A 21636-nucleotide genomic window follows, 5' to 3' on the forward strand; every position below is an offset into this window, starting at 1 on the left:
TATTTTTGCACTCAAATGAGCAAGGTCTGTGCACCCAGCTAAATTCCACACACTTCTTTCTTTGTTGAACAATAAACAGGGCAAACAAAAAGGCGCACTCCTAGACTACCATCCACAGAGCCACTTGCGTGTTTAGTACATTTCTCTCTTAAACTCACGCCTATAGTCGCGTTTGTCAGTTTTTGTAAGGTTCTCAATAATCAAATCTGGTCTGTCCGGTCCAACCCTTATAATTTCTAACTTACCCTGATAGGTTAATATTTCTTTCTTAATCTGTTTACCCTCCAGGGTTGGTTTTTCCCTCGGATTCAGCGAGCGATCCCACCTCTACCGCCTTCAAGGGCAGTGTTCTGGAGCATGAGACATTAGGTCGGGGATACAACTGGGGAGGATGACCAGTACCTCGCCCAGGTGGCCTCACCTACTATGCTGAACAGGGGCCTTGGTGGGCGGTGGGAAAATTGGAAGGGATAGACAAGGAAGATGGAAGGAAGCGGCCGTGGCCTTAAGTTAGGTACCATCCCGGCATTTGCCTGGAGAAGAAGTGGAAAACCACTTTAAGGATGGCTGAGGTGGGAATCGAACCCACCTCTACTCAGTTGACCTCCAGAATCTGAGTTGACCCAGTTCCAGCCCTCGTACTACTCTTCAAATTTCGTGGCAGAGCCGGGAATCGAACCGGGCCTTCGGCGGTAGCAGCTAATCACACTAACCACTAGGGCCTACAGCACACAGGCGGACGGTTAATATTTCGCTGGTTAAAATTAAATGAACTGAATTCATTTCCTCTTACACAAAGAATACCATGGTTACAAACCATACAAACAGAGAAGCAAAACACATCACTCAAATAAATTTCAATTGAAAAGATTTTCCAGTCACAAGGTAAAGCAAACTTCTTCCCGCAATTGCAAACACCTGTTCACGAGCTAGAAAATGCCAATTCAGAATTACTAGCGAAATCTGCCGGTAATGTAATGCAATAGTATCTCCTGCGGAGCTGTGGCTAACAGTAATAGGGGAGGTGGCGGACCCTTGTGGTCAACTGTAATACTGCCACTGGTTTGAGGATTGCTCAAGACGGCAAAGCACGTACCTTACCGTGCTCCTCGCTAATGGGAATATCAGTGCATAAACCATGACGTCATCTGCTTTGCGCATGCGTATAGTCTTCAGCACAATAGCGCATTACCCAGTGTGCTCGATGCACTGTCAGTCAAAACGAACAACTGTTGGTGTAACGGAGCTTCGATATAAGTCGAATGCTTTCGATCGATTGTTGAAATCAGGTCGAAAGAAAGGAAAATTTTAAATTATCCATGAATGCGTAAAGTTGTATTAAAACTGGGTGTTCACGTGCTCCTGTGCTCCTAAGTGCCCACCGCCACTGATTGAATTTATTTAAGTTGTTATCAATTATGGAGAATAATTTGTAAGTGCAAATACTGGGATACATATTTACGATGTTAAACAGTCTTATGGTGATGATGGGACAGGAAAGGGCTAGGAGTGAGATGAAAGTCACTGAAGCCTTGATTAAGGTACAGCCATAGCATTTGCCTGGTTTGTAAATGGGAAACCACAGAAAACCACTTTCATGGCTGCCGACTATGGGATTCGAACCCACTATCTCCTGAATGCAAGTTCACTGCTCCACAACCCTAACCACACGGCTAACTCGCTCATAAATGTTGGTTGTTGCTTAAAGAAGTGGTATATCAGGAAAGATGGCCAATGATAGACATAATGCAAAAAAAGAGTTGCTTTTCTGTCACACGTGAAGATTACCAGAAACCTGGCTAGTAAAACAATTACTCGGTTACTTTTGGGAGAAAAAGAAAAGCTCTGTGCTCCAACAGCGCCGAAGGGTCATGGCCTACAAAGCGACTGCTGTACGGTCAGCTCTACAAATCCACTCAGCCGTTATTCTTGGCTTTCTAGACGAGGGCTGCCATCTCGCCGTCAGATAGCTCCTTGATTGTAATCACGTAGGCTGAGTGGACCTCAGACCAGCCCTCAGATCCAGGTAAAAGTTCCTGACCTGGCCAGGAATCAAACCTGGGGCCTCCGGGTAAGAGGCTTGTATTCTATCCCTAAACCACGGGTCTGGTGGGAAAATAAAACCCAAGAACAATAAATTGTTTCATAGAGGTCCAGGATGTTAGAAAAATTATATATAACAATGTAACAAATTTGAGGCCGAAAAGAGAAAAAAGGATTCTGAGGAACAGAGACACGAGAACTTAAACTAAAAAAATTTGAACTATAGTTCCATTTTTATGAGTTTTGACTTGACAGTTAGCCGGAAGTCAGCCGGTGGTGCCAAATTGCCACGAATACAAACAGCTGATTTACGATACACAACACGGACAGAAATGTAAATACTGGAATGTAAGTCCATAATCGGTTATTCTTTGTAGCAACATACGTGATTCACGTAAGATCAATAATGCACAACACATTTAGGATAAGGCTACAATGAAAAAATATGTCAATGCTCGAACAGATACACCATGAGAAAATTAAATTTCTACTCGCCACGTAGAAGATCTCTCGTTGCTGTTAGATTCAGTTTCCCGTTACGAAGGAAATAATCCTACAAAGCGAATATACCACTCATTTCTCAGTCACTATCGGCATTGTCATAGTCTGTTGAGGTTTCACTCACGCTTGGCCCTAAAGAGATAATAAAGTCTTCAACATAATCGTCTGAACTACTTTATGCCCGTTCCTTCTGGCTATCCACCACATAAACTGGGTACTGGGACTTGTTTTGTTTCAAGAGATGCACAAGATCCCCCTTCTCCATGTCATCGCGAACCGAAATATTGTGCTCCTTCAACCACTTAATCAACTCATTCTTTCTAGCTGCCATTGTTGGTGCTTTGTCAAGAATGACTCTCTAACATTACAAACAATTTCCCGGGCCCGGCTCCTTAGTGGAGTACCTCGTCCGAAGGGCTTTCTTCTCTTGGGAGCTTCATCCTTAAACGTAGGCGTCGACATGACAGAACATCAAATTCGCACACGGGCCTAAAATTAACCTACTATATAACTACCGAACGAAATGTTAAACTAAGCTACTATATAAAATAGATCACCTGTTAGACACTATTTACTACAATATAACGCGCTATACTATTAAAAATACTAAACAATACATTTATAAACTCTAAACTGCAAAATATAAACGAACAACAACCTAACACAAAGACATACAAAGACCGTGAAAAGAACTGAGCACAATACAACACACAGCTGATCTCACGTGGTTACAGTAAACAACAAATCGACAACACTGCTAACCGCAACTGGAGTCTAACGTGCTCTATCGGAGCGATCGGCTGTCTATGATTGGCTGTTGATTAATTCACTTACCCTCCGCCAAAAGGCAGCGCTCAAACGTCAAGTCGAAACTCATAATAACTGAACTATAGCGAAAACGATTCACCATAACTGATGAACAAATGGCAACCAGGTCAGAAAGAATGAACAAGTTTTGGGAGCAGAAGAAAAAAAAGGCTGAAGCCAAATCTGTACCTAATATTCCGAAGATTTAAATGTATATGGACTGATTCAAATGCTCCAGTGTGGGTGTGAAATAAATAAATAAATAAATACAAAAACAAAACTTTTAAGGCAAGGGGTTAAATATAGCAGGTCCTAAATGTTCGGCCTTTATATCAGATAACCACTGGTCTCTCTCTCTTTCTTTTACTCTGTTTCTTACACTTGCATGCTCTGTTCTTTCAGATCTCTTATCTGAACATTCACATGTCAAGCAGCTGCTAGATGAGATCTAAACTGTGCATGCTAATGACCGCAGTGTTAGTGTTGTTTTATGTTTCTAGAAGCTCATACATACATTTTTGACTAATTATAACAATTCTCTGAACAGATTGAGGATGATGGAGACAGGACTCCACAGGCAGGAGGAGACGGTGAAGATGAAGACGAGGAGGAGGAGATCATTGTACCAACCAAAAAAGTTTTCTCTGATGCAGACATCATTCTTGCACCCAAGACAGAGTGGGTTCCACCCATCACTACTTACAACGGCAATTCTCTGGACACCACCACATTGACGGATGGCGGTAGTCGCAAGAAGACCTCTTCTGTATCCTTCAGCTTAGAATCAAACCCAGAGTCTGAAGGCAAGGACTCGGGAGAGGATAGTCAGAAAGGGGACGATCTTGACAGACAAGAAAGCCGGAAAAACAAGGTGAGAAAAGTCGAAATGATGATCTAAATAAGATTTTCATGTACCAGCAGCTGTGTTGTAATGCTACTGCTGTTTATAATAAAGAAATAAATATGCTAACTGGGTTAAAGCCACTTGGCCTTCATCAGGGAATGTGGAAGTCGCGACCATACTATCCATGACCCCCCTCCACGAACTGGACTTGGGGATCGTCGTGCTGTGCTTTGGTGTTTCGGAGTGAAGTTACTGATTCACCACCATCTGTTGACAGTTTCTTCAGTGCATCGCACTGTGCCATGCTCACCAGGTCAGTCAAGAATGTCACTCTTTCATCCTCCATGGAATGTGCTATAAGCCAGTCTGCCATAGCAGAATACTTCTACAGTACAGGCCTTGAAATTCTCTTTGACCAGGCGAAGGTCATCGCCCCTGTAAAAGATTTCTATGCTCAACTTGTAAGGGAAGTCATAGAGATACAACTGCGCCCAAATAACATCAGCAAAGAAGATGGCTTCAAATTATCAAATACATGGAGACCTATTCTCCATAAACACATGCAAAACAGCGCGACCCACTCAAGAAGCTGTCGACAGAGGACGGTGAATCAGAAACTTCACTCCCAACCACCACAGTACAGCACGACGATCCCTGAGTCCAGTGAATGGGGAGGCCGTGGATATTTTGGTCATGACATCCACGTTTCTTTGAAGAATTTCTTTGCTCAATTTTGGAGGCAGACCCTCACATGCCCTGATGAAGGCCAAGGTAATTTGGTGGAAAGCTTGGCTGTGTTAAATATATATGTGGCTTTAATCCACTTAGCATATTTATTTCTTTATTTTTATATAATGAGCCACGAAAAGCTACATTCATTAATTACTGCTGTTCGTTTGTTTTTTCTGCTTGACAGCATTGTCTTACGAGATAATGCTTCTGAGGTACTTGAAGTGAGAAACAAATTCTAATTTGGTTACTTCCAAAAAGAGGTTTTGAGTTTGTTACCTCCCTGTTGACAGTCATTTCTGTGGTCATCGTTTTACTCATCTTCAGCGCAAAGTTATTGAACATACTGTTCCATTTAGTCAGTTTATTTCTGTACTTCAGCTTTTGTCTCTCCCCACAACTGCACATCATCAGGACATTCGGTTTATTGTTCATTTTCTGCATAGATTTTATTGTCATCTTGTCCATAACTAGTGTGAACAAGATTGGTGATAAGGCAAATGTTAAATGACAAGTATTCTTGATTGGAAAATATGTGAATTAAGGCAGTTCATTTAATTACACATTATAATTCTCATATTTTGGTCCGTATTGAATTGTACAATAAAGTCAAAGAAATATTTATTTATTTATTTATTTATTCCACCTATTTAATAGGTGGAATAAATAAACATTAATATTTCTTTGACTTTATTTAATTCATTTAATGTCGAACATTCCATTTGCATTGATAAGTATAATTGAGGAGCTTCAAGAACAAAAGGTGATAAATCCTCTTTGGCTGTACTAGTGTTTTCATGTTTCAGGAAGGAGTTTTGGGGTAAATACACAAGATGCCACAAAAATAATTAAATCCAACTTAAAAAGTTGTCTGAAATGCATCTTTACAATAGAAAAGCTTTTTATTATTCCAGACAGGTTTCAGCTCATCTTTGAGCCATCTTCTGTGATGATATATTAAAAGTTGCATGAATTAATATTGAATAAGTAACACTAAAAACAGTGTGAAGGAGCATGTAAAATCAGAGTAACACAGAATGATATATCGAAAACAAGGAGGGTTACAGTGACGTTGGAGACCTCTATGACTAAAAGTTTCTTATATTACTGAAACGAGGATAAAATCTCAAATAAAGTTGAAACAATCCATCTTCAGTATGTCACGCACGCATATGATCTGGAGGGCAACAGAAGGCAGTAAACATAGGATATGTGAATTAAAGGCCTGGTACAGTGTTATGTAACTCAATTGGTGGAAACTGTCAATATGCCATACCAATACAGCTGAGCCAGTCCCACACGTCTAGTGGAAACGAGACCTCCAAACCAAGAAGGTCAGGCCGTTTGAGAGGGCATCTACTCAATAACTCGGATCTGGAATATATAAGGAAGAATATATAAGATCTTACACTTTGCTGGATTTATCAACTTTTGATCTAACCAATACATTTCATTACAAGACATTAGCTTCATTATGTACTAGCAGTTTCCCCGCTGGCTCCGCCCGCAATGTACAAAGTATGGTGTTGTTCGTTGCTATCCTCACGGATGTATTTGTAACGTTTCGAGTTAATGAAATAAAGCACATGATCTGCTGTGGTAATAGACTGTAATATTATGTCAACAAAACACTTGAAAATAGATCACACAACGAAATTGAATTAAATGTTCCTTGGAACATCATCATCATCATCATCATTTCCCTTTATCCAGCTGTAGCCGGGTAGGGGCAAATATGGTTCCTCTCCACTTTCTTCAGTCTTTCCACCACTCCTCCAACACTGTGTCCCAGTCCAGGTTTCTTTCTATAATGCTGCATTGGATGGTATCCTTCCATCTCAATCGTGGTCGTCCACGGCCTCTCCTTCCTTGGATTTGCATTTCCATCACTTTTTTTGGCATTCTTTCGTCACTCATTCGCTTTATGTGCCCAAACCATTTTAGTCGGCTCTTCTCTATTCTATCATTCATTTTTTCCACTCCAATTTCTTCCCGGATTTTCTCATTCCTTATTTTGTCTCTTCTACTCTTCTGTATCATGCTCCTCAAGAACTTCATTTCGGCTGCTTGTATTCGACTCTCATCCGTCTTTGTCATTGTCCAGGTCTCTGCCGTGGAAGTTGTTATGGGTACGTAATACATCTTGTACATAGTTTCCTTTGCTTCCATTGGCACATCTTTGTACCATAACATGTTTCTTACACTATGATAGAAACAACTTCTAGCTTGAATCCTTTTACTAATGTCAGCATCCAGTCGAGCATTCTCCATTAATTCATTCCCCAGGTATTTAAAAGTTTCCACTACTTCCAGGGGCTTGTCTGCAAGTCTAATCTGACCTTTCCCTTCTTTCTCCCCTCTAGTCATAACAAGAGTTTTACTCTTTTCTACACTTATTTTCAATCCACATTCTTCGATCTTCGCATTCACCACATTCTACTGTTCTTGAACCATCCTGTCGTCTTCTCCCCAAATCACAATATCATCTGCAAATAACATCGTGTTAATTTCTCTTCCTCCGTATGCTGCTTTTGCTGTTCTCATGATGTCATCCATTACTATTGTAAACAGGATTGGTGATAGAACACTTCCCTGTCTCAGCCCACTAGTTATTTTGAACCAAACTGTCCTGCCAACTTGTGTTTGCACATAACTACAACATTCCTTATACAATGCCATGATCATTTTTATTAATCCCTGTCCAATTCCTTTTTGCACCAGACTGTCCCAAACTTTCGTCCTGTGGACACTGCCATATGCCTTTTCAATGTCAATGAATGTCATCACCATATCATTCCCGTACTCCCTTGGAACAACAGTATGCCCCAAACTGGTTTTTTTTTTCTAGTTGCTTTACGTCGCACCGACTCAGATAGGTCTTATGGCAACGATGGGACAGGAAATGGCTAGGAGTGGGAAGGAATCGGCCGTGGCCTTAATTAAGGTACAGCCCCAGCATTTGCCTGGTGTGAAAATGGGAAACCACGGAAAACCATCTTTAGGGCTGCCGATAGTGGGGTTCGAACCTACTATCTCCCGAATACTGGACACTGGCCGCAATTAAGCGACTGTAGCTATCGAGCTCGGTCCAAACTGTTAAAAAGTCCTTCAAAGATCTTCGTCATGGAGACAAATGTACTCATAACTTTTCTCAGAATCCACCAATTTAAGTACTTATTACCTCAAAAGAAAGCACTTGATCCTATGAGTGTTTTTAGACCAAAAAGAACTGAGTACCTCAATTAGAACGAAAGATATGATTGCTGCAAAGAGACAAAAAATTCGAAATTTCAAATAATTTGGGGAAGGTGGAAGTTAAGTGTTTTATAGTACCTGATGACAAATCTGTGCATGAATACCTTTCAGTTAAAAAAAAAGAATGAAGGAAATCGACCGGATAGAATGGCTGGACTGACTTTAGTTTTCATAAATTTTTTAAATATATAGATTGACTGTTTACACTTTATAGTAGAAAAGCTTTTATTGCTTTCTCCTATTCAGTACATACAGAAGGGTCCAGAAAAATGTAGACACTCTTCGATAAATAATATGTTTGGAAAAAAATGACATATCGTTGCATTTCTTGCACAGTAGCATAGTCAATAGTTTTTTCACCAGTTACAGTACCTTCAAAGAAGAATGGGCCGATCAAGCCACACGATGACAGACCACACCACACAGTAACACCACATATGTGTTCACATGAACATCAGGATTTTCAGGAGCCCAGTACACGCAGTTGTAGTGGTTTACAGTACCGTTTAGTTTGAATTGCATCTCGTCAGACCAGGTAACCATTCCTGCAAACCATTCATCCTCACGAAGCATGCCTTTAAAACACTTACAGTACTCCATCCTTTGATCTGGGTCATCCTCGTTCATAGCATGCAGTGATCTTGGAATGTACACCTTCCACTTTGCAGCCTTCAGAATTTGTCGTACGGCAGCAGCGATGGAAGTTGGACTTGTTGATGTTTTTGATCGGCCAGTCCTTTGCGTATTATGCATATCCTGAACAGTACAGTCGGCTTCAGTCTTATCCCAAATACGATAAATTGTTGTACGTGTTGGTGGCCGAGTTCCGTACGCATTATGCCATTGCCGTTGTACCTCCATCATGTTTTCATATTTCCACTACCACTTCATTGCCATAAAGCACATCACCCTTTAAATTAATTTTTAAGATGTCAAATGAAAAACTGAATTATATAGTTAGTAAAGGTGGTGTTTTTCTCGATGCAACTATAATCCCCTGTCTTCATCTTCATGTTTCGTCTCATGGTAGGTGGTATATCTAAGATTCAGCATCAGATCATAAAGATATTTGAACCTTGGTTTTCCTCGCCCTTTCTTTCCAAGAACGTTCCCTCTCAATAATGTTGGTGACAAAGCTGTTATATCGCGGAGTGTGCCCAAGTAATTTGGTGTTGTTTTCCTCCTCACGGTGAGTAGTTCTATCTTGCCTGCAATTTCATTCGGGACACTTTCATTTCAATCTCTCTTCCATCCAGGTAATCCTCAGCATTCATCTCCGGATCCACATTTCGAAAGCATCTAGCCACTTCGTGTCTTTCTTAGGTAATGTCCAAGATTCACAACAGCACAGTCCAGGCACGAGATTTTGCAAAGCTTTTCCTGACTTGGATGTCCAGATGTTTATTTGCCAGCAAATTTCTTTTGTTGATGAACGCTTGGTTGGCCAGTGCTATCCTCCTCTTGATCTCCACGCTATATCCGTTGTCATGTGTAATAATACTTCTACAAGAAATGCAAAAATTAGAAGAGGAGTGTGACAAGGCTGCCTGCTTTTGCCATATCGTTTTAACCTGTTTATAGAAAATGCTGTTAGAGAAATGAAAGAGCATACTAAAGGGGTGAATTTTAATGGTATTCACATGCACAGTATCTGCTTTGCAGATGACATTGCTATCTTAGCTAATTCTGAAAAGGATATGAATTAAATGCTACGAACATTCAACAAATCCTTAACCCTCTACTGCCTTTAGGCAACAAATAACTTTTCACCTGTATAAATGGATAAATATTGTAGATAAAGGTAGTTTTACGGCACACCTTCAACTGTACAATCAATTAAACACATATCCCAGTGATGCCTTGGTTTTTTTTACATAACATAAGACAAAACAGCCCTACAACCAAAGGTACTCCTTCCACCCCGTCAACATCCACATGAACCAACCACCGTTTATTTTACGTGGGCTCTCCCCATCACATTACCACAGGCTTCAGGAGTACCTCTGGCTCAACCTCAAAGACATTACCGACCTACGGTTCTGCAAGTTGTACTTGCGCCTTGCAGTACGTACCCATGGCCAGTAGGTAGTAATGTTCGGTCTTTAAATGTTCAAAGCTTAGCGTAAAATCGTGAAAAATCATATATATATTCAACTATGGCAATCCACATCACATATGAGATATTAGCCCCAGTTAAGAATTGCTGGTACATCTAATACACTGAACGTATGTTGAACATTAAAGCTTGAAATTTTCTTCACCAAACGAAAACGAAAAATAATTCATGCAGTAGAGGGTTAATAAAATTTTAACTGAAAATGAATATAAAGAAAACAGAATTCATGATAGTAAACAGAAAGAAGCCTACAGTTTGGAAACGCTTAAAATTAAATAACATACCATTAGAACAAGTCACAGAATTCTCCTACTTGAGTAGTGTAATTACCTTTGATAACAGATCACTTTCAGAAATCAAGAAAAGAAGAGTGATAGCAAAACAAAGCTTCCAAAGTAAGAAACTTATTGCTGAACAACCAGCTCAGTTCAGAGACCAGAAAATCATTTCTCGAGACCTTTGTTTGGAGTGTGCTACTGTATGGGTGCGAAACCTGGACATTAGGGAAAGGGGAAGAAACAAAATTTGAGGCTGCAGAAATGGGGTTTTGGAGAATAATTACAAAAACAAGTTGGATGGTGTAAAAAAGACAAACGACTTTGTTTTAAAGAATGTGAAGGAGGATCAATGTTTATTAAATACGATAAAGAAGACGAAAACAAAGTACTGAGACATGACTCTGTTCTTCGAACCGTCATTGAAGGTAAAGTACTGGAAAAGAGACCCAGGGGAGGCTGTCGAACATCAGGGAACTCCGTCGGAGAACTGGCATGTGGTTCATATAGCAACGTGAAGAGGTTAGGAGAAGATTGTCCGTCATATGTGGCTACAACGACGAGGCATTGCCTTTAGTGATGATGATGATGATGATGAAGAAGGTAGAACAGGTCACAAAATTCCCCTATCTTGTTCGCAAGCGTGATATTAATATGAAATAACTCGGAAGTTTGCTGACAACTCTCACCTTTGTTTTCTTAGTACTAAACTTAAATGATACTTTTTTTTTTTTTTTTTTTAATTATGTAAAGTTTATTTCAGTGAATCTTTCTTACCTTTAATACTGAAATGTATGAACCTGATTTTTATGTTCTGTCTGTCGTATGTCTTTATATTAATGTAATAAAGTAATTAAGATACAAATTTACTTCCAATTTTCAGATGCTGAAGCGATTATCATATCCCCTAGCATGGATGGAGGGTCTAACCGGAGAGAAGGATGAAAAAGATGTGCTCGTGGGTCTGCCGTCTCAGACACCAACACATCCACCTCCAAGTGCAGACGGACATCACGGCTCTGTATTCTCGAAAGTGTTCTCCAGGTAGAGTGCAACTTCATTCTAAAAATCACCACAAGATCCGAGCTGTAAATAATCCTCCCTACTAAACATTCTTCTTCTCATCTCCTGGGGAGTTTGTTGACACACAGCAAAGCTCTTGGATATTTAACTTGTTGCAGAACTCCATTATACCTACCCGATGCTTCCTGGATAACTCCTGTTTAGTTTCTGCAGCTTGGATAGCTGTTGCAAGTAAACACAAAACAATCTTGCACAAAATCTTGTTAGCAAAAATATTTACAACCACAACTCAGAATCTTTACGTGAAAAATATTTACAACCCCTGTTTTTCATCATGTTGTACTGTACCTTCCTTTTTTTTTAACAGTTCTGAGGTTGTCTCACACATGTTATATAGATGTTAGGTGCCTTTAATCAACAAGCATCATCATCATCATCATCAAACATTTTATTCAGTAATAAACCATTATACTTATATTCTGCTGTAATAAATTGTTGAAATTGGAAGTTAGTTAATCAGAATCACTTTAACTGTCGTCACAAAATATCAGAATCTGTGTGAGAAGACATATGAGAAGCCATGTTTACAAACAAACCAAACCATGAACCTACTACGCTGGCGTAGCAGGGGGAGAGGTGATACTCCCACGTGGTGCGTCCCAGCTGGTGGTAGGGGGGTCCTAACCGGCTTGCCAGCGGACTTGAGGGAATAAAATACCTCTCGCGGACCAAACATACAACCCCCTATGGGTGGGGGACGCAGACGAAGAATACACCCACGGAATCCCCTGCCTGTCTTAAGAGGCGACTAAAACGGGCAACCAAGGGGTGATTATATTAGAACCATGAAACTCGTTGTGATTAACATACCACCACACGGGGAACACCATGTGTTGCTTTTCCTTGCGCGTAGTACCACTATGTTGGGTACCTATATGAGCGACACCATGGGATGACATGAACACCATAGGTTTTCGTTGCCTGTGAATGGCGCTGCAATGTGCAAAACACAGTAGGTCTGTAATATATATGCAAATTTCATTACCTGCGAGTAGTACCATAATGTGTGGAATACCGCGAGTCTACGCTACCCCTGATTAGTACCGCAACATGACAAATACCATGGTTCTACTTTTCTAGTGGTGAGTACCATTATGAGGGGCCGATGACTTCAATTTTGGACTCCTTTCGACTACAAGCATCATCAATTCAGTATTGTGCTATAGAAACAGTCCATTCATCAGTAATACTATTGATTTAGGCCAGCTTCTGTGCATGCGAGGCACTGTGGGTCCGTTCCACTGATCGTTTTAAATTCATATCCATCCATCCATCCATCCATCCATCCCCCTCACATTTTGAATTGTGGCCAGGGGAGGATTTTGGGTTTTTAATTCATTTCATCTCATTTTGTACCATTAGGTGCTGATGACCTAGATGTTAGGCACCTTTAAACAACAAGCATCAATCATCAATCAAACAAACCAAATTGTAACAAATTCTCAAACTTTCAAGTATGTGAGCTCTTAAGCCCCCTTTTTTGACATTGCTGCTATAGTAGGTGAAACCTGGACAGACAGTTGCTTAACCAGCTTTTTTCTTATAGGCTACAGTATATCGATCGTCGGGTTCAAAAGTGAGGTACCTCAAAAAATCTAGTTTTGAATTTCATGAGATTGAAAGTTTACATATGTGTGTATAAAATCACATTCTGGTTTCCCATTGTCATGCCAGGCAAATGCTGGGGCTGCACCTTAATTAAAGCCACGACCACTTCCTTCCCACTCTTAGCCCTTTCCTGTCCCATCGTCGTCATAAAACCTATCTGTGTTCTTGCAACGTAAAGGCAATTGTAAAAAAAGAAGTTAAGGCTATCCTATCTTCAACAACCCATAGATCTCTCTGTGCACTGAATAACCAGTGTCTCTTAATGACAAAGTGATGAAGCTTTGAATCTCACTGTGTGTAGTAATTGATTATTTTAACCATGTTAGTTCAATCTTGTCCGTATTGACTTATATTAAATTTCTATGAAATAACGTAACCGGCAGCATAGCGACAAGTAGCAGCTCTCCTAGTAAGGTCATTGACAGCAAGCAGAGGAGCAAGGACATGTTTGTTCGGTTCAGACAAGTGTAATGTTGTTTTAATTTTGACAAATTTGGTACCAGCTAAAACTGAAGAACTTGACGGTTAAATATGGCTCGCATGTTCGGACGGGATTAAGAGGAGAAATTCAGATTTATATGAAAGGTCTTAAGACTATAGCAGTGTAAATAAGGACTTAAAGGAATAGAAGTTTCAATAGCAGAGCAATTTTAAATTTTAATATATAGTGACTGAATAGGTTTTATTAATTTTATGATTTGATAATTATTCTTTTTTTAAAGTTTTTACCAAATGACTTAGTGAGTGTAAGTGAACAGACTAGACACAAAAGAAATATTTTAACGATTTCAAGATTTTTTTTTTTTTTTTTTTTTTTAATGACTATTGTACAAATGTATAAAGTTCAAGGATTTAGTTTTATGTTTTGGCACCGTTGAAGAAGAGAGTAGTAGCTCTCGAAACATGTACGGTAGATAATTACAATAAAATGTAAAGTATTGATGCCGCCTCCATGGTGTAGGGGTAGCGTGCCTGTCTCTTACCTGGAGGCCCCGGGTTCGATTCCTGGCGAGGTCAGAGATTTTTACCCTGGACCTGAGGGCTGGTTCGAAGTCCACTCCATGATTAGAATTGAGGAGCTATCTGATGGTGAGATAGCGGCCCTGGTCTAGAAAGCCAAGAATAACGGTGGAGAGGATTAGTCGTCACCTCGTAATCTACATGCCTTCAGGATGAGCAGGAGTTGCTTGGTAGGCCAAGGCCCTTCAAGGGCTGTAGTGCCATGGGGTTTTGTTTGGTTTGGTAAAGTATTGACAAGGCGGAAAAGTGTTTCATAGGAATTGAATAGAAGTCAATACGGACAAGATCGAACCAACATGGTTAAAATAATGAAAAGGTTTCTATTTTGTTGTGGCAATTCCAACACCGGTTATTGTCCTGGGACCTGCCTGGCAAAGCTCAAGTGTCTGTGATATTAGCGTTTCATCTTCAGAACAGCATGGTGAGTTACCAGTCAGTTCGCTGAATTTGCATTGCTTTTATTACTATATTGGCTTTTAAAGACCTGTGTTTTCAATACCCACTGCAACAAGTTAACTTACCAAGACGTGCTTTTAATACTCGCATGCGAGTTGAACTTTCAACTTAAGCCAGGTGCATTATTTTGTGCTGGTATTGTACTAATGTCCCACTTTACACAATATTTATGATGCTGCTTTAACTAATGGTATAATACCCAAAGCTAATGTTTTCTTCCCAATTTCAAATGACAAATACTATGTAGAACCTCCATTAATTCCTTGTTAGATCTGTAATACTAAGTGTGTTATCCTGGGTTTGTGCCAGTTAGTTATTAAACTGATGTACAAGAACTAGATGTGTGTTTCCTAATCGTTCTCCCACACACTAGGTCAACAGGCTTCATATATTTTGTAAAAGTTTGATTGTAGTTTAATTTAATTATTTGAATGTATTATTGGAGAATTAATAACTCTGTTGATGATAAATAAACAAATCAAATCAAATATGCTTTTCTCTCAGTTCAGTTTATTAAGAGACTTAACGTATGGTTTTGTTTTCCTGTAAAGTCTTTCTCAGATGTATTCTGAGAAGTCACGTGCAGAGAAACAGAGCATACAAAAGCATTAGTACATTTTTCTCCGCTACACGGAAAAGCTTTTTGCGGGGGGGGGGAGCTTAGAAGACAAGAAAAAGAGTTGCACTCAACTCTTGATTAACTGGGATAATGTAGGGTTAAGGCTTCCTGGATAAGTAAAATCGCGGTGAACCCTCAAAAAGTTAAAAATAGAACAGGCGTACTGAACATACAGTTACAATGATTATAAATGATACTACTGTATTGTTTTTTATTAACTTACCCAATATGTTGAAGATGGTTTTCCGTGGTTTCCCATTTTCACACCAGGAAAATGCCGGGGCTGTACCTTAAGGCCACGGCCGCTTCCTTCCAATTCCTAGGCCTTTCCTATCCCTTCGTCACCATAAGACTTATCTGTGTCAGTGTGACGTAAAGTAAATAGAAAAAAAAAAAACCAGTATGTTGCAGTAAAAGTAGCGCTTAGCACAATTAATAAATGGAAAAATAAACAGCGCTTTTCGTTGAAACTAATAAGGCAAAGAAAAATATTCAGACTACCTAACTTTACTGTTTCTGAAAATAACCAGTCATGGTTTTCTACTTTTGTGCCGAGAAACCCTTTTTCTCTAATTTGCTGCTCAAGTTTCTAAAAAAAAAAAAGTTTTTCGGCGATGAGAGCATCATCCTGGCCCTCTATGTACTCCAGCAATGACAACATTTGCCAAGCCAGCCCCATACGTAACTGTTTGTTGTGCTTGTGCGGCGTGAGCGGCTGTTTCCCTCTCCTCCTCACTTTCACTTCCCGCTCCTTCCTTGCCCTTTACTTTGTCAACAATCTGTCAGCTCTTCGTAGCCTTGGTTGTTCTAGTCGCAATCGAACCACTGACGAATATTGTCTTCGTGAAATTCCTCTCCACCTGGGACAGTTTTTACGGCTTCAGTCACTGTACTAACTGTATCTGCTTCATCAAATCTGAGAAATCCGTGGTCTTCAGAAATATCTGTATTACTTAACTCCTAACGATCGTGAACTTTTAGTGTTTTAGATATCGTGGTTAAGCCGCAACACGGTTGATCTGATTACGGTCAATCGAGAGTTGAGTGTATACGTTCTTACAGCAGTGTATAGATTATGCTACTGATCTGCTGGCTGGGTGTTGGGATCCTAGCTCCAGAATCAGTCATGTAGCTCCCAAGCCGCATGGGCATAGAGAGAAATGACTTAGCTTATAGGGCTGCCAAGGAGGCTATCATATTGCCTCTTTTGCCTCGCAAGGTTCCAGCCAGGGATATTCGTTCTCAACTGAGACTTTTGGTTATATCCCATTGGGAGATGGAGTGGCAGGCTACCCCTCTCCCAAATAAGCTGAGAGCGATAAAAGGAACTATGGGTTTCTGAACAGTGTTATGTTTCCACGATGATCTAAACGCGGGCTTCTACCCTCAGGAACACGAATGGATGTGGTATGTATACTCACACTAAAGCTTGAGAAATCAGCTCCTGGCTTTGAGAAAAATTTGCGTTCTCACGCACGTCTATATTTGAAAGTTTCGTTAAAAAGCCGTTCACACTGTAAATTATATTGTTCACCTGATTGTGCACCTAAAGCTTTACAAGGAGTAACACTATCAAGTGCTAAACTACTAGTCGGCTTGATAAGACATCACGACTACAAAACTTCAGGTCGCAGCAAGTCTTAAGCCTCCACCACACTGACCGGATATCGCAATACCTGGTATTGCCGAGAGAGATTCCCCCACGAACATAGATATTTCAGCACCTTCTAATCTTTCTCACTTAGGTGAGAGAAGTAGATCATGAGTTATCCCTTCATTTCAAGGGCAGATGGAATCTCCTGAATGCCTGATCATAGAATCACAGGATTTTAGCAGGCAGCTTCAGAACTTTTTAGCACTGTCATACATCATCACTAAAGCAATTGAATCTTTAATGATTTTCATGAACAGATTGAAATAAAGATATTGAACACAGGGAAGCAATTCGTTCCTGTATTTATCTAGGCCAGACATTATTACGTAGTTGCTCTAGGGAGCTGGTGTTGCTTGCTCTGCTCTGGACGGCTGTCTGTCACGTGACGAGAGCAGCGGACAGGCGGGTTGCATACCGTGGCCGTAGTGTACTTGCCGCTTAGAAATGTTACCATATAAACAACAGCTATAATAATAATAATAATAATAATAATAATAATAATAATAATAATAATAATAATAATTTGGACCATGGATCATGTGAGACGAATGGGACACATATTATACAACAGGACAAGAAAATTATTCATTGACAAAGGAATATACATCAGTGTGCAGTATGTCCTGAATAAAATAAATTTTCACGAGTAACTGAAAGAAAATACAATTTGTGTGATTTGTACACATTCTTTGCACTCTCATTAACATACATTTCAATATTTCTATGGCATTCATGACTATCTAATGGAAACGAGAGAGGTCCACCTATTCAGTACCATACAATGTTATAAGAAAAATTATAACATTTTATTATATTATTATTATTATTATTATACTCGGTACCGGTTTCGATGCTGGTGTGCATCATCATCAGCCAAAAATAAGAAAAATACGAGGTGTGTTAAAAAAAAAAGACCGAACTGTGGCTAGAAAAACTTTATTATGTAGCTTACATCATTTCACAGACTGTCCCCTACAAAATAGTCCCCTGCACTATCAACAGCGTGTTGCCAACGTTTCTTCCACTTTTGGAATGCTTCCTGGAATGCACTATCTTTGATGGCGCGAAGTTGCCTCGTCGCATTCTCCTTGATCTCTTCAATGTCTTGGAAACGATGTCCTTTCAAGGTGGTTTTCAATTTGGGGAATAAGAAAACGTCTGCTGGAGCCAAGTCGGGAGAATAGGGCGGATGGGGCACAACAGGAATTTGGTGTTTTGCCAGATAACTGCGGACTGAGAGAGAGGCATGTGCTGGCGCATTGTCATGGTGCAACATCCAGGATTTGTTTTCCCACAGTTCAGGCCTCTTCCTGCGCACAGCATCTCTCAAATGCGTCAAAACATTCTGGTACAGTTCTTTGTTCACTGTCTGGCCTCGGGGTACAAACTCGTGATGGACAATGCCTTTCCAATCAAAAAACACAAACAGCATCACCTTGATGTTTGAACGACTCATTCGTGCTTTTTTCGGTCGAGGAGAACCTTTCCCCACCCACTGTGATGATTGCCTTTTGGTTTCGACATCGTAACCGTACACCCACGTCTCATCTCCACAAACGTTTTCCCAACTTTGAGGCAGAACTTCACGCACACGCGTTGTTCCTCAAGCTGTTTCATTATAGAATTCGACGAACATGTGACACGCAATCACTTCAGAGGCTCTAACTCAACTGATAATGCAGGGAATGGAATGCGGAAAGCAGCGGTCTGTTGTCAGAAGTTGCCGCTAGGCGCCGCCACAGTCACAACTCTCTCAATGTTGCGGTTTGCGCGCAATTTACAAAGTTCGGTCTTTTTTTTAACACCCTTCGTATACATAAACAAAGTTACAATAAACAATGCATAAAGTACATACAAATTTTACAGAACTGGCAAGACCTGATTAAAAATGGGATCCATAAACATTAACCTATGACTTAAACTTAAATAGCACCAACTGTCTTAAAACTATGAATATACGTCCTCTTGATAAAAGTCCTGTGAATCTAAAAACACTGAACAATATTGTCGTAAAAAGCCTTTCTTGATATTATTTTCTTTTTTACTTGCTTCAGGTCCTAGTTTGAACCGAGAACAGTACCCTGGAAACATGGCGTCTGCCAATATTTTTCATCAAAAAGATCTTGTTATTTAATACTTAAAGAAAGCGGCTATGTTAGAGAAGACGTGTGTTTTATCACGTAAAATAGGAATCAATGTCTTTCGACTGGTTGTGTTATTTTAATAACAGCCATTTTTAACCAATAGAAAAATTGTCTCTTAATTCTTGCACTGGTTACTCTAATACTCAGTGAATGTTTAGCAAGTAAACATTTTACACATATGTTCTTACAAAATTAAAAATTATGCTCTTGGACTTTCATGATAGTGAAACATTGGTTTTTGTTCTCTCGTTTCCATTAGATTCTCGGTTCAATACGGAATAAACATGAAGTTTTTAAACTTGAATTCATGACTATGTCAACAAATTAAATACAAGAATTGAAACATATCACTGGTGTACTGCTCCTTCACAGGACCTTTGGGCTTGTTTAGATAGTATTGTATCAATGTTTGGTACTCTTGTTTGCGTACTGGCAAGTCGCAAAGCACATTTCAAGTTTTCATCAGTGAGCCTACTTCTGTGTCAGATTTACAAATCTTCATTAACGAAAACATCTTTTGACATAAATAAGTTGATCCGAATATACTTAAAACATGTGCATGAAATTTGTGCTATCTAGGAAATCTCCCCCGTGGGAAACAAACATAAAATTCAGTCAAACTGTTTGTGTTTGCAAACTTATCTTTCATTTGAGTATCGCACAGTAAGTCAATCAGATCTAGCTGCAGTTCTGGTCTTAACAGTTTGCACGTCCACTGAGGAGGGTGTAACGAACACCTGCAGATCCTTTTCTAATGCCTGAATATTGTGAAAACCTACTCTCAAATGCCTCATATAGTGACATTAAAACCGACTAGGCTTGAACACCGTGTGATGTGAGAAAACTCACTATTGTCACCTCACACGAGTTCACGCGGCAATCTGACCTGTCCAGAAAGACATGCTATACCTTTGAGTCACTGGCCTTCCGTACATATCACGTCATGCACTTCCTCTACCTGCTCGCTAAGCTGTCCTCTTTCCTTGAAAGCGGGGAGCAAACTGGCTCCAAAGGTATTTTGCTCTCGATTGACGATGCTTGATCTAGGCAAGCAAATCTGGCTCCTCTCTTACGTTAACAGTTGTTCCATGTTCAGTATAACAACAAAACACTTTTTCACAGACAGTTCCAAAGAGTTCACTTAGTATTTCAGGTACAAAATTCCACAGAATGTAAATCACCACAAAATATCTGATAATTATTACAACTCAATCAGTTTGAGGAGATTGGTTTGACAGAAGTGTGTGTCACTTCTTTACTTGTATGCCTCTGTGGATCAGTGGTAAAGTGTCGGCCTCCGGATCCCGAGATAGTGGGTTCAAACCTGGCAGAGGTAGTCGGATTTTTGAAGGGTGAAAAAAAAAGTCCATTCGACACTCCATGTCATACGGTGTTCGTATGTAAAACATCTCTGGTGACACATTTGGTGTTTACTGGACAAAATTAATTAAATCTCAACCATAGATGCCCAAGAGAGTTTCGATTTTCTATGTCTGCCATCTAGTAGGCCTAGAGTAAAACGGAACGTCGAAATTTACAAGCAGACAGCCAGATGGCGTCAAATTGAAATGTCTGCACATGGTAGCTGAGGCCATACGATTGTTATTATTATTACTTGTGTGTTGTACTCTATTTCTCCTACTCGGCCTTATGATGTATGATGGCTTTAAGACCAAGCTGTCGGCTAAGGCCCAAAACCTCCCTACAATTTTAAAAATTTCAGTAAATGATTCTAGTATTGTTGCTTAGGTTCTGCTTTAGATGACAAATTCTTCAAAATGCCATTTAGTGGCTGCTAACACAGAATTGTCCCCATTCTGTCTATAAAAAAGCTTGCTAGGGTTTAAAAATAAGCTTTACATTGGTAGCAATCCCCAAACATGTAACAAACAAACATCAACATTGGACGTTACAGTAGATACATTTCTCTGAAAAAATGATGAAGTATACGCCGTTTTATATATGATATGTCATAATGAGCAATGTCATACTAAGCAATATCTTAAATACAGTATTTATATAGGATTTAGACGGGACTGTTAGATTTCACCGTTATATTCAATATGTCGTTAAAAACGATGTTGCAATAAACTTTCGATTGCATGTTATTTTTAAGATTGATCTTTTACTGCAGACCAGTGGTGGTTCGTTGAAGGAATTTTGGGTGCCGCCCCACCGCATTTCCACTTAACGTTATTTCACTGTGTAATTGATTACATAACGAGATAGAGAAATGTGGCGAAGTTGAACTTACATGGTGTGATATTCAGTTATATAATGTTATCTTTATTTCGGCTGTAAACATTTTGCTTTTCTATTTTCAAGAAAACGGCAACGGCTCTCAGACCGTCGTGGCTGCTGTCAAGCACACTCGATGTTTTCTCTTTAGTCGCGAGGCATTCGGACTGTGGCAGCAGAGCCCTCAGTAGGACCCACACTTTGCAGGTGTGCGGGGTGCAGGATGCAGGAGGAGCCTGGAAGA

The 21636-nt window shown here is 39.9% G+C and overlaps 1 protein-coding gene across 6 annotated transcripts in view; it reads left to right on the forward strand.

Annotated features, from left to right (window-relative positions):
• Window positions 1-21636, forward strand: part of mtd (mustard) — a 952680-nt gene that overhangs the window by 627001 nt on the left and 304043 nt on the right. For all 6 annotated transcript variants that reach the window (XM_067157991.2, XM_067157992.2, XM_067157994.2 and 3 more), the window contains 2 exons: window positions 3899-4222; window positions 11454-11614. In XM_067157991.2, the coding sequence (XP_067014092.2) occupies window positions 3899-4222; window positions 11454-11614 (485 nt within the window). The remainder of the gene's footprint in view (window positions 1-3898; window positions 4223-11453; window positions 11615-21636) is intronic.

Source organism: Anabrus simplex, chromosome 14 (assembly GCF_040414725.1).
Source record: "Anabrus simplex isolate iqAnaSimp1 chromosome 14, ASM4041472v1, whole genome shotgun sequence".
NCBI classification, from domain to species: Eukaryota; Metazoa; Arthropoda; class Insecta; order Orthoptera; family Tettigoniidae; genus Anabrus; species Anabrus simplex.